The sequence below is a fragment of the Rhineura floridana genome, chromosome 15 (assembly GCF_030035675.1).
Source record: "Rhineura floridana isolate rRhiFlo1 chromosome 15, rRhiFlo1.hap2, whole genome shotgun sequence".
Lineage (NCBI taxonomy): Eukaryota > Metazoa > Chordata > Lepidosauria > Squamata > Rhineuridae > Rhineura > Rhineura floridana.
Genome location: NC_084494.1, coordinates 20,718,518 through 20,731,542, shown reverse-complemented (window position 1 = coordinate 20,731,542; position 13,025 = coordinate 20,718,518). Strand labels below are relative to the sequence as shown.

General features: G+C 45.5%; 1 protein-coding gene across 6 annotated transcripts in view; it reads right to left on the bottom strand.

The window, feature by feature from the left end:
- The window catches only part of PTPRU (protein tyrosine phosphatase receptor type U), a 580,511-nt gene that overhangs the window by 102,764 nt on the left and 464,722 nt on the right, over positions 1-13,025 (bottom strand). For all 6 annotated transcript variants that reach the window (XR_009759096.1, XM_061596132.1, XM_061596131.1 and 3 more), the window contains one exon: positions 10,129-10,201. Coding sequence is in view for 5 of the 6 variants with exons in the window: in XM_061596132.1 (XP_061452116.1) it covers positions 10,129-10,201 (73 nt within the window). In the remaining variant the exon portion in view is untranslated. The remainder of the gene's footprint in view (positions 1-10,128; positions 10,202-13,025) is intronic.

The window sequence follows — 13,025 nt, the reverse complement described above, 5'->3', positions numbered from 1 at the left end:
GAATGAGACAGACAGTTTTGCTCAATCCACAGCAGAAAGTTGAAGCTGCCCCAGTGCAGTGTTAAGACAATGGGCAGCTCACTTCTCAAACCTTCTTCTATAGTCTCTTCTCAGCCATCTTCTGGTGACATCTGGTTGGGGAGGGGGCGGTATCAGCGTTTGGCTCCTACTAAGCTGTTTTGAACAATTTGCACTCATTTTTGTCATCATGTTCACGTGCAATTTCAATTTGCAAAACAGAGGGAGTGGACAGCTATAATTAGAAGTGATAAAAATAGTCAGCGAGGATGCAGCCATCCTCTCAGTTCTTATGGGGATGTTCCCAGTTACTCATCCAACTTTTTCCAAAAGTCTCCTAAACACCAAACTCTACACTTTCCCACAGACACAGACACAGACCTCATTCAGCCATGTGTTAGACTTCTTGGATAGTTCACAAGTGTTGAAATGTTGCTTAGCGTGTAGGGGAATGCTATTACTATCAGGACAACTCCACAGGCAAGTGCCCTTTGGTGTAACCCCTCCTCTATTACTGAGCCCGGATGATGGCGATGGCAGTAAAGAACAATGGCCTATGTCAGTGCACTCTAAACAACTCTACATGAGGGGCATTGTGGGAAATTTGAATTGTGACTAGATCCAGAAATCTAGTGCTGCTCAGAGAACCAAGAACGACATTTAAAAAAGGGAGTCCTAAGGGACGTATCAGCGGTGAGCCTTGGCAGCAGCCCAAGGATGCCAAGTGCTGGTGCTGGCTCTGGTCACACCATAAAGCACATCACAGCAACCTTAGCAATATAATTGAAAGGATTATAGCCATGGGGGAACAGGGCTATGGGTGCCCTTGATATATTCTTGCCCCCTCCTTGAATTTTCATCAGTAAAATAGGCGGATCTCTTTTGATTGTGCAGGCAGAAGGAAAAGCATTCAGGCAGTAAACTACTCAAATGATTCCTAAGAAGCAAAGTTGCTCCTGTCCTTCAGTGTTCTGGCCAATAATGGGAAAAAATGAAATTTAAATGTATTTATATTTTAACACAATTTTCAAAAGCATACTAGGGTACCTGTTCTGCAATTATTCCCCTTACCAATATGTTTATTTATTTATTTATTTATTAAATTTATATACCGCCCGACTAGCAATAGCTCTCTGGGCAGTGAACATAAAACAACATAAAAATACAATAAATAACAAAACAATACTAAAATACAAGCAACAATCCAACACAGTAAACATTTTTAAAATTAAATCAGTATAACTTAAAATGCTTCAGAGAATAGGAAGGTTTTGACCTGGCGCCGGAAGGAGAGCAGAGTCGGCGCCAGGCGTACTTCCTCAGGGAGACTGTTCCATAGTTCGGGGGCCACCACTGAGAAGGCCCTAGATCTTGTCATCACCCTCCGGGCCTCCCTGTGAGTTGGAACCCGGAGGAGGGCCTTCGTAGCAGAACGTAGTGCACGGGCCGGTTCATATCGGAAGAGGCGTTCCGCAAGGTATCGTGGTCCCGCACCGTATAAGGCTTTATAGGTTAATACCAACACTTTGAATCTAGCCCGGAAACATATTGGCAACCAGTGCAAGCTGGCCAGAACAGGTGTTATATGCTCGGACCACTTGGTCCTTGTCAGCAATCTGGCCGCCGCATTTTGCACTAGTTGTAGCTTCCGAACTGTCTTCAAAGGTAGCCCTACGTAAAGCGCATTACAGTAATCCAAACATGAGGTTACCAGAGCATGTACCACTGATGTAAGGTCCTCTTTACTCAAATAGGGACGTAGCTGGGCTACCAACCGAAGTTGGTAAAACGCATTCCTAACCACCGAGGCTACTTGAGCCTCAAGTGAGAGGGAAGAGTCTAAAAAGACTCCCAGACTACGAACTCGGTCCTTTAGGGGGAGTGTAACCCCGTCCAGGACAGGGTATATATCCACCATCTGATCAGAGAACCCGTCCACCAACAGCATCTCAGTCTTGTCTGGATTGAGCTTCAGTTTGTTAACTCTCATCCAGTCCATTGTCGAGGCCAGGCAACGGTTCAGCAAATCGACAGCCTCACCTGAAGAAGATGAAAAGGAGAAGTAGAGCTGCGTGTCATCAGCATACTGATGACAACGCACTCCAAAACTCCTGATGACCTCTCCCAACGGCTTCATGTAGATATTAAAAAGCAGGGGGGACAAAACTGACCCCTGCGGGACCCCATATTGGAGAGCCCGCGGTGTCGAGCAATGTTCCCCAAGCACTACCTTCTGGAGACGACCCGCCAAGTAGGAGCGGAGCCACTGCCAAGCAGTACCTCCAACTCCCAACTCCGCGAGCCTCTCCAGAAGGATACCATGGTCGATGGTATCAAAAGCCGCTGAGAGATCAAGGAGAATCAACAGAGTTACACTCCCTCTGTCTCTTTCCCGACATAGGTCATCGTACAGGGCGACCAAGGCTGTCTCAGTGCCAAAACCGGGCCTAAAACCCGATTGAAATGGATCTAGATAATCGGTTTCATCCAATAGCGCCTGGAGCTGGCCAGCAACCACCCGTTCCAAGACCTTGCCCAGGAATGGAACATTCGCCACTGGCCTGTAGCTGTTAAAATTGTCTGGGTCCAAGGAAGGCTTTTTCAGGAGTGGTCTCACCACTGCCTCTTTCAGACAGCCCGGGACCACTCCCTCTCGTAAAGAGGCATTTATCACTTCCTTGGCCCAGCTACCTGTTCCATTCCTACTAGTTTTTATCAGCCAGGAGGGGCAAGGGTCCAGTACCGAAGTGGTTGCACGTACCTGTCCAAGCACCTTGTCCACATCCTCGAGTTGAACCAACTGAAGCTCATCCAACAAAACAGGACAAGACTGTGCTCCGGACATCTCACTAGGATCTACTGCTATAACTTGAGAATCTAGGTCCTGGCGGATACATGAGATCTTATTCTGGAAGTGATCGGCAAACTGATTACAGCGGGCCTCCGATGATTCCACCCTGTCCGGAGGATTTGAATGGAGAAGCCCCCGGACAACTCGAAAGAGCTCCGCTGGGCGGCAAAGAGATGATTTAATAGTGGCAGCAAAATGATGTTTTTTAGCTGCCTTCACTGCTCCTACATAGAGCTTAGTCGAAGCACTAACCAGCGCATAATTGTATCCGTCGGGAGTTCGTCTCCATTTCCGCTCAAGCCTCCTCCTATCTTGCTTCATCGCTCTCAGCTCCGGAGTATACCATGGAGCTGTATGAGCTCTACACAGGAGAGGGCGTGCAGGAGCGATCGTGTTTACAGCCCGGGTCATCTCCGTATTCCACAGAGCGAACCAGGGCTTCAGCAGGAGCGCCAGTCCTATCAGCCGGAAAATCCCCCAGAGCCCTTTGAAAACCTTCAGGATCCATTAGTCTCCGGGGGCGGACCATTTTAATAAGTCCCCCACCCTTGCAGAGGGAAGAGGTTACTGAAAGTCTAAACTTCAGCAAGCAGTGGTCTGTCCATGACAAAGGGAGTGTTGTAAAACTCCCCACATCCAGATCACTTTCCCCATGCTCAGTAGCAAAAACAAGGTCTAGAGTGTGCCCCGATACATGTGTTGGACCACTAACATATTGAGACAGCCCCATGGCTGTCATGGAAGCCATGAAGTCCTGAGCTGCGCCAGACAAAGTGGTCTCGGCATGAATGTTGAAATCCCCCAGTACTATTAGTCTGGGGGACCTCAACAATATATCCGAGACAACTTCCGCCAGCTCAGTTAGGGAAGCCATTGGGCAGCAAGGTGGGCGGTACACCAAAAGGATTCCCAGCCTGTCCCTCTGGCCCAACACAAGGTGCAAACACTCCAGGCCAGTAACTGAATGAACATGGTGCTTGGTGAGTGAGATGGAACTCTTATAGACGACAGCAACCCCACCTCCCCGACCCTCAGATCTACCATGATGCTGAACCAAGTACCCCGGTGGGCAGAGCTGAGAGAGACCAACTCCTCCCTGCTCACCCACCCAGGTCTCGGTTATACATGCCAGATCGGCTGCCTCATCCACAATCAAATCGTGGACGAGGGTGGTTTTATTATATACCGATCTGGCATTTAATAACAGCAACTGGAGATCTGAGAGTTGGCTGATAGGACTACCAACGACCTTGCGGGTGTGGGAAGGACCGGAACAAGGCACAGCCACAACATGTCTGGACCGCGTTCCCCTTACCTGGCACGTCCTTCTCACAGCGCCATACCTTCCTTTGCCCGTCACTACGGTAATTGGGGCCCCCTCAAGTCTCCCCGCCTGATGGATAAAACTCTCTCCGAAGCACATAATACAACTAAAATATACAACAATTAAACGTATAAAAACAGCCATATATACAGCCATATATACAGCATATAAACATACACACTCACTCAGACATACATTCATATAATCAGGCACCCATTCATCTCAAATTGCATCAACACACCAACAAAAAAGAAAAAGAAAAGAAAGCAGCAGCACAGCAGCAACAGCAGCAACAGCAGCACAGCAGCAACAGCAGCAACAGCAGCAACAGCAGCAACAGCAGCAACAGCAGCAACAGCAGCAACAGCAGCAACAGCAGCAACAGCAGCAACAGCAGCAACAGCAGCAACAGCAGCCTCTCCTTCCCTTGGGGCGATGCTTTCTTTCTCCTGCAGGGCCTGGGTCTCCCAGGCCACCTCAGCCAGCCGGCTTATGTATCCCTCCAAAGAGGGACAGGTGGTAAGAATCAGTCCTGGCTGGCTGGGTACCTGGGGCCTGGTCCTGCCAGGCAGAAGTCCCTCAGGGAAGGGTGGTGGAGATGGTGGTCCCACAGTAGCAGCAGCAGCACAGCAGCAGCAGCCTCTCCTTCCCTTGGGGTGATGCTTTCTTTCTCCTGCAGGGCCTGGGTCTGGCTTTCAGTCTGGTAAGAGTGTTCCATGAGGAGGCAGATGGTGGGCTTTACCTGGCTCAGGTGAACCTTGTTGATCTGTTCCTTCCTTCTATGGAGAGGCAAGAGACAGGTGGCCCCTTTGGTGATGGCAAAAAGTGCCAGGTTCCAAAATCAGGATGTCCTTGCGGCAATGCTCTTTGAGTCACGGTTTATATTAAAAAGCTATTCATAAATGGTTTATATGATGTTCATGAATCATTAGCAGATGTTACAAGCATGTTACCAATATTAGGAGAATGTGTTACAAATGTCTTTTTAAGGCACAGGAAAAAATTGTGTAATATATACGGCGACTCTGTTTCTCCTAAGATATTCTGCACATTTTGTATGCTATTTTGCCTACTATACAGAAATATTTGCAAAACAGTTTGCTAGTCCTCCTCAGAGTAGACCCACTGAAGTTAATAGACAGGACTCATTCATTTCAATGGGTCTACTCTGAGTAAGTTGAATACAACCCAATGCACTTTTGCATGTTATTTTCACTAACATATGCACTTTATTTTCATTAATTATTCACTAATAGGCAAAAAAACCTTGCGGTTTAAGAATGTACCTATAGCCCACAGATAATTCTATCAAACTTTAAAAAGCAGGGAAATTGGGCAGCTATAGTGAATGCACCAGGGGAGCAGGAGACCTGAGGGGAAGCCCCTTTCCAAAAGGAAAACACTGTGAACAGTATCCCACCTTTTTATTCTACAACAGGCACATGTAGACTCCCAACCAAATTTAAACCAAAGCTGTCCCTGGCCACATCCACATCAGACCTTTATTTCACTTTAGACCATCATGGCTCCCCCCAAAGAATTCTGGGAAGTCTAGTTAGTGAAGGCTGCTGAGAGTTGCTGGAGATGCCCTGTTCCCCTCACAGAGCGACTGACTGTTAAACCAATCTGGCCACTGGAGCTCTCTCAGGGGAACAGGAGTCTCCTCTCAGCACCCTTCACAAACTATGCTTCCCAGGATTCTTTGGGGGAAGCCATGACTGTCTCACATGAAATCAAAGCCTGCTGTGGGTGTGGCCCCCTTATTAGGCAAACCCAGCAGCTGTGAGTCTGGCTTTTAGTACACTGACAGTTGGTTCTTACTGAGCATGCTTGACATTATTATTCAGTTCAATTCAAAATTTCTTAAATTAATTAAAAATCAGCCAGGCATTTTTTAAACTTTTAAACTGCAGAAGATGATGGTTAGTGTATGGGGCAAGGTCAGTAATACGATTACAGGTATTCTGTGAGCACGGCTAATTTTTAATTAATTTCAACAGATTATGAGAACTCTGACAGAAAAGGTCCAAAAGGGGACTGGTTTTCTCTCTTTTTACACATTGAACTCTCAATTCTCTTTGTTTTGTGTATCGCTATGAAATTTTAGAGGGTTGTTAAGTGTTTCTGAGTTCAGGACTATACATTTTGTAAGGTTTTGTTTTGAAATGAGCTTATGGGAAGCATCAGAATAGCATGGAAGGTATTTTCAATTTAACATTGTGGAATGCAAAAAAATCCATGCTGGCTATAGTATAGCTGGAGAATTAAATATCGAAATTCAGAGAACGGCAAATTTCAAAGGATGAAATGTGCCTTCAAATATGAACTGAATTGAATTCCTCCCCCATCCCTTTCCCAATGGCAGATATCAGCAGGCTTATGGGTAAACACACACACACATAAGCCAGCTCAATGAAGACTAGCATCCATAATGGCACAGAATGCTGAATTGTTTTCAAGACAGGTGGGGTGAACAGAAGGCCAAAGGGAAGGGAAATGGAATGGAGTAACCTGGAAAAAAGCATGGAGCTGATTTAAATCCTGAATAAGAGCACTCCATGTGGATTGATTTGACTTCCTTACTTGTATACGTATTATTTGCTGTATATGATCCCTCCTTTCCACACTTCCCTTCTATGGAGAGTTCACACCAGAAACCTCTGCACAACTCTTTGCTCTGCACTAGCAAGATCACCTTGTCCTCACCAGGTAAGTAAATAATAATAAGAAGAAAAAAATGCATATTCTGCCCTTTCTCCCATGGAGCCCAGGGCAGCAAACAAGTGATAAAACAATAAAAACATATTTAAAACAATTCCAATACAGATGCAGACTGGGAAAAATCTCTACTTAAAAGGCTTGTTGAAAGAGGAAGATCTTCAGTAGGCACCGAAAAGACAACAGACATGGCCCCTATCTAATATTTAAAGGGAGTGAGTTCCAGAGGATAGGTGTTGCAGCACTAAAGGCCTGATTCCTATATAGTGTGGAAGTGATAAGATAGTATCTGCAGGAGGTCCTCACCTACAGAGCGTAGTGATCAACTCGGTATGTAAGGGATGAGACAATCTTCTAGGTATCCTAGTCCCAAACTGTATAGGGTTGTATGCATCAAAAAATAGCACCTTGAACTTAGCCTGGTAGCTAATTGGCAACTGCTGAGAAAGACAAGAGGCTACAGCGGACAGGGGGGTAACTGTGGCCTAGTTTTGGAGCTCCAATATGTTTTTGTGCTGCTCTCCAATTTCCAATATGGCCATTTCTTGTCTACTGAAGTATTCCCCCATCATTGTGTTTTGAGTAGCCTATCAACCCTATGAAAACTGGACACCTCTGCCTCTATTTACCTTCAGAGGGCACCTCTTCTCCCTCTGGTGTGGCACCATTGCAAGAAGATCTTAGTGCTCAAAAAAGATGAAAGAACGAGGCCTTAATGACTTGGATGAGGAGGTGCAGGGAATGCTTATCAAATTTGCAGATGATACAAAATTGGAAAGGATAGCTAATACCTTGGAAGACAAAAACAAAATTCAAAGTGATCTTGATAGGCTGGAGCATTGGGCTGAAAACAACAGAATGAAATTTAACAGGGACAAGCGCAAAGTTCTACACCTAGGAAAAAGAAACCAAATGCACAGTTATAAGATGGGGGATAGTTGGCTCAGCAATACTACATGCGAGAAGGATCTTGGGATTGTTGTTGATCACAAGCTGAACATGAGCCAACAGTGTGATGTGGCTGCAAAAAGGCAAATGCTATTTTAGGCTGCATTAACAGAAGTATAGTTTCCAAACGGTGTGAAGTATTGGTTTCCCTCTATTCAGCACTGTTTAGGCTTCGTTCTTGAATACTACATCCAGTTCTGGACACCACACTTTAAGAAGGATGCAGACAAACTGGAACAGGTTCAGAGGAGGGCAACAAAGATGATCAGGGGACTGGAAACGAAGCCCTATAAGCAGGTCCAGTCCCAAAGGGCGTCCAGGTTGGGCCCTGGCCAAAGGCTCCTGGAGCCATAGGGGCCTCTCTATAGGGTGGGGGAGGAGTAGCGCCCCTTTTCTGCAATCCACGGCAGAGTAGCTGCCATGGATCGCAGGGAGGGAGCTACTTCCACCCGCCCGTTTGCTGGCTCCACCCACCCATCTCTCTTGTCTTTTGAGGCTCCGCAGACTGAACACACAGGACTGTCATTAACCAAGATGGCGGCTGAGTTTTCCCTAAGGGGCTGAAGCCTCTGCCACCATCTTCATTGATGGCAGCGATATGCATGCGCAGCAGCCCATGCAGCTGCAAAGGAGAGACAGAGCCAGTAAACGGGCAGGCGGAAGAAGCTCCCTCCCTGTGAGAGACAGGAAGGTGCACATGTGCGCACATGTGTGTATGCGTGCACTGGGCCCAGGGGCAAGCTGGAGCCCAAGGACCCCAGCATGTCTGGCGCCGGCCCTGCCTATAAGGAGAGACTGAAAGAACTGGGCACGTTTAGCCTTGAGAAGAGAAGGCTGAGGGGAGATATGATAGCGTTCTTTGAGTACTTGGAAGGTTGCCACATAGAGGAGAGTCAGGATCTCTTCTCACTGATCCCAGAGTGCAGGACACGGAAAAATGGGCTCAAGTTGCAGGAAGCCAGATTTCGGCTGAACCTCAGGAAAAACTTCCTGACTCTTAGAGCGGTACAACAATGGAATCAATGACCTAGGGAGATGGTGAGCTCTTCAACACTGGAGGCCTTCAAGAGGTAGCTGGACAGCTACCTCTCCAGTATGCTTGAAGTTGGATTCCTGCATTGAGCAGGGGGTTGGACTTGGTAGCCTTATAGGCCCCTTTCAACTCTGATTCTAGACCTTTGCACAATGGCACCACACTACAGTGAGAAGAGGTTCCTTTGCAAAGCAAGAAAGCATTTGAATTGATTTGTTTTCTGTTTCCATTACAATGCTGGGGTTGAAAGAGAACCTCATTCCCCAGTGCTGTAATGGGCAGGAAAAATCCTGGACCCTCCCTTACATACACACACACACAAGTCTGGCCTGGCCTGCTCTGCTCGCCTGAACATATATGTATGCAGCCACCTCCCTGCTTGCCTGCTCGTCTCTATGCCCTCTAGCATATTTTACACTAATTGAAGCTTCCAGATCATCTTCAAGGGCAGCCCCATATACAACACATAACAATAATGGTTCTCCTCCCTCCATTTTATCTGCCCAACAACCTTTTGAGAGGTAGGTTAGGCTGAGAGAGAGTGACTAGCTGAAGGTCACCCAGTGAGCTTCATGGCTAAGCGGGGGCCTGAACCCTGGTCTCTCAGGTCTTTGTTTGACACTCTAGCACAGCCTTTCCCAACCAGTATGCCTCCAGATGTTGTTGGACCACAACTCCCATCTTCCTGACCATTGGCAATGCTGGCTGAGGCTGATGGGAGTTGTGGTCCAACAACATCTGGAGGCACACTGTTTGGGAAGGGCTGCTCTAGCAGGTACACCATACTGCTCTCAATAAATAAATGTTGGTTGAGCATCTGTATTCATTCCCTTCAGAATTGTGAGATCGCATTGCAGTCCTGACTCTTTGATCCTGGCATGCAGAATTCTATCCTGCTGTAACCGTCCAGCCCACAAAACCTCTGCTACCAACTTGTGCACTCTGGCAGCATACTTAATTATTTGCAGAAGATGACACATGTTAAACTAAATGGAATCCCCAAGGTGGAAAGATCTGTGGGCTTTAATGAACTGATTGCTTTTGCAAACTGAACTAAGACTGGAGCAAAATCCAACCTCTGTGCATTTGACAGACTGAGTTGCTGGCAAACTGCAAGCCAAATGCATACCTTCCAGGCACTGGAGGGTTTCAGGCCATTCAAACATCTGAAATGAAAGAAAGAGATTGATTTTCCCCCTCTTTGTTTTTAAAAAAGCTTTTGTATCTGACACTTACAGGTTGGCATGTGATCCTGTCTCCCTTTGGTCTTGTCTTTCTTCTTTGAAGCATCCCAGCCTTCAAAGAAACTCTAGGAGGAACAGAAGTCTATTATCTGCATAAAGAACACCTGGGGAACAAGCACACATAATTTCCTATGACAGCACAGATACCTGACATTTCCCTAGGGGTGGGCTCAACCACACTGCCTCAAGACCCACTGCCTCAGTGCAGTGCTCACAGGGGCTTCCCCACTGAATGATCCAAACAGGAGGAAGTGCATATGTCCCTTGGGAATACAAGATGTCCCACATTTTTTAAAAAAAAAGATCCAAAAAGGGGACAGGGAGAACTCCTCTAAGAGCACCTTATCCAACCCAAAAAGGGCCAGAGGGAAATGACAAAAGGGAATCGATATACAGAAGAGGGTAGTGCTGTATGCAATCCTTTAAGGGCCCATAGGTAGGAATGGGTGAATATGTTAATATCGGTTACTCTCAGTTCTTCATCTTACCAATCTTAAAGTCATTTCTCCACATTTACACACTGGTTTGAGATGAACATTCATCAGCATTTTACTGCAAATTTCTCTTAATATACACATTTTATTTGCAATTTTGCTTAATAGACACATTTTTGCAAAGTAACTTCCCCTAACAGAATGCATTTTTGCATGTTCTGTTTTCACTCATTATACATTTATAGGATATGCATTTTTCTACATCTTACTCATTCTGGACAACTGCATTGCAAAATTCGGAAAAGTGTGAAGTTTGAAGGATGCCTGTGATTTGGTTTGCAGTTTATTTCAGAAAGTGTGAACTACGTAAGTTTGCCTTAAATGCAATCTGAATAACATTTCTCCCCCATCCCTATGCACAGCTGATTGCCCAACCGTAATCTGGGGAAGCTGCAGGGGAGTCATCCCCAAAGTCTCAGAATGAAGGGAGAACTGCATCCTCAGTCTAGGGCAGCCTTTCCCAACCACTGCGTCCCTAGATGTTGTTGGACTACAACTCCCATCAGCCCCAGCCAGCATAGCCAATGGTCAGGGATGATGGGAACTGTAGTCCAGCAACATCTGGGGACCCAAAGGTTGGGAAAGGCTGATCTAGGGTGTGTAGAAGGGTGTGTTGAGGGCTCCCCCCCCCAAGTGGGATGACTTCTATGAATCCAAGTGCTCCTTCGGATAACACTGCACATGGATGCAGGGGCCAACTCTGTAATTAGGGCTGCAGTGTTTCATCAGTTAATCAGTTAGATTAATCCATTAAAATATTTGATAACCAGCAGATTTTTAATACATGTACTATAAAAACTACAGGTGCCAAATGCCATCTTAGCATCTAGTTTGCCACTGTGGAAGCATAATGATACACTAGATAGATGTTTGGTGGGATCCTGCAGGGCTCTCTTTATGTTCTTACAAGCATTTCTTTCTGCGCAAGAAAGGTAAATGCCTCTTCAAGATGATGCCTGCTGTAACATACGGGTGGATCATCTAAAAATAAATAAGTAACGCATCCTTTCCCCCCTCATGATTCCCCACTGAAACAGGAGGGATATGTGTCCTTTTGGAATATAAGTTTGCACAAAGACAGTAGCAGATAGATTGCTAATCAATAAAAATAATGAAGATTTAATCAATCAAACCACTAAAACTCATTTGATTAATCAAGAAAGGCTGCAATCCCATGCACACTTGCCTTGGGAGTAAGCTCCAGCAAAAATAACAAGACTTACTTTTGAATATGCATGCATAGGATTTCACTGTTAGCTCCCCCCCCCGTACAATCCAGTACTTGTTTAGAAGTAAGCACTATTGAGTTAAATAGGACTTGATGATTGTACAGAATTGCACCCTTAATAGTGTTGCACCCCTTTTTTCTATGCTTTCTGCTGCAGCGTTAAATTAGGGAGCAAGGTCTATATTTTCAAAAGTCAAGTCCTTGAGCTCCATACATTTGTGAGGAGGGGGCAGGACTGCTGGCTTCCAAACTGTATCCTTCAGGTAGCAGCAGTCATAGTACTGGGAGAATGCTGTATTTACAAACTTTGGAGCTTCAGCTTTTTTTAAAAAAAACTTTGCTATCTAAATTGAGATTTTAATTTGTGTGTTGTGCTGATTATGTTGTGTGTTTATTACTTTTAACTGGTTTAGTGCATATTTTATTGTTATTTTGTTTTTAATTATATTACAAACCACTCTGGGATAATACACACACACACAATGGTAGACTGGAACTATCTTTTCATCGACATCTATTTTCATTAAATGCATTCATTCCCCAAGGGGTGACTTTTAAAGTGGATTCATTGCGCTACATCTGTATCCCCGTTGCCTCTAGAAATTACTCATTTTTTTCCCACTGGATTATGGAATCTTTTTTCCCAGGGTTCTTTTTTTCTCTTTTATTAAGCAGAGCCTCTCTCTGTACGCGTGAAAGAACAGCCACGCTGCTGCTATGAGCAAGAGAGTGAAAGTGGAAGAAAATGATATGTTTCCTTCCTTGTTCCTAATATCCAAGTGCCTTTCAAATAACTGGTTTGGAACATGTACAACAGCTCTTCGAGGGCCCCTAATTATTGTAACTAGCTCGGGATTGTCAAACTCATAATAGTGGAGAGAAGAGAGTTTCAGACATCTGAAACAAGTGAACATGAGATAGTAATGGGGAGGGCAGGGAAAGGAGGGATGTTCAATAGGCAGCTCCTGTGGGACATGTAGACCGTATTGTTATAACACTGCCACAAAGCAGAGGTGCTGGACATGTCCCATTTTGATATGGTGTAATATGGTGTATCATGGTTTAGGGGCAGAATGTCCTTTCAGCAAAAACAAAACAAATCAAAAACAAAAGAGCAAGAAGAAGAAGATAGGAGACAATCTCCATGTGAATTCCCAGGCTGAGCCA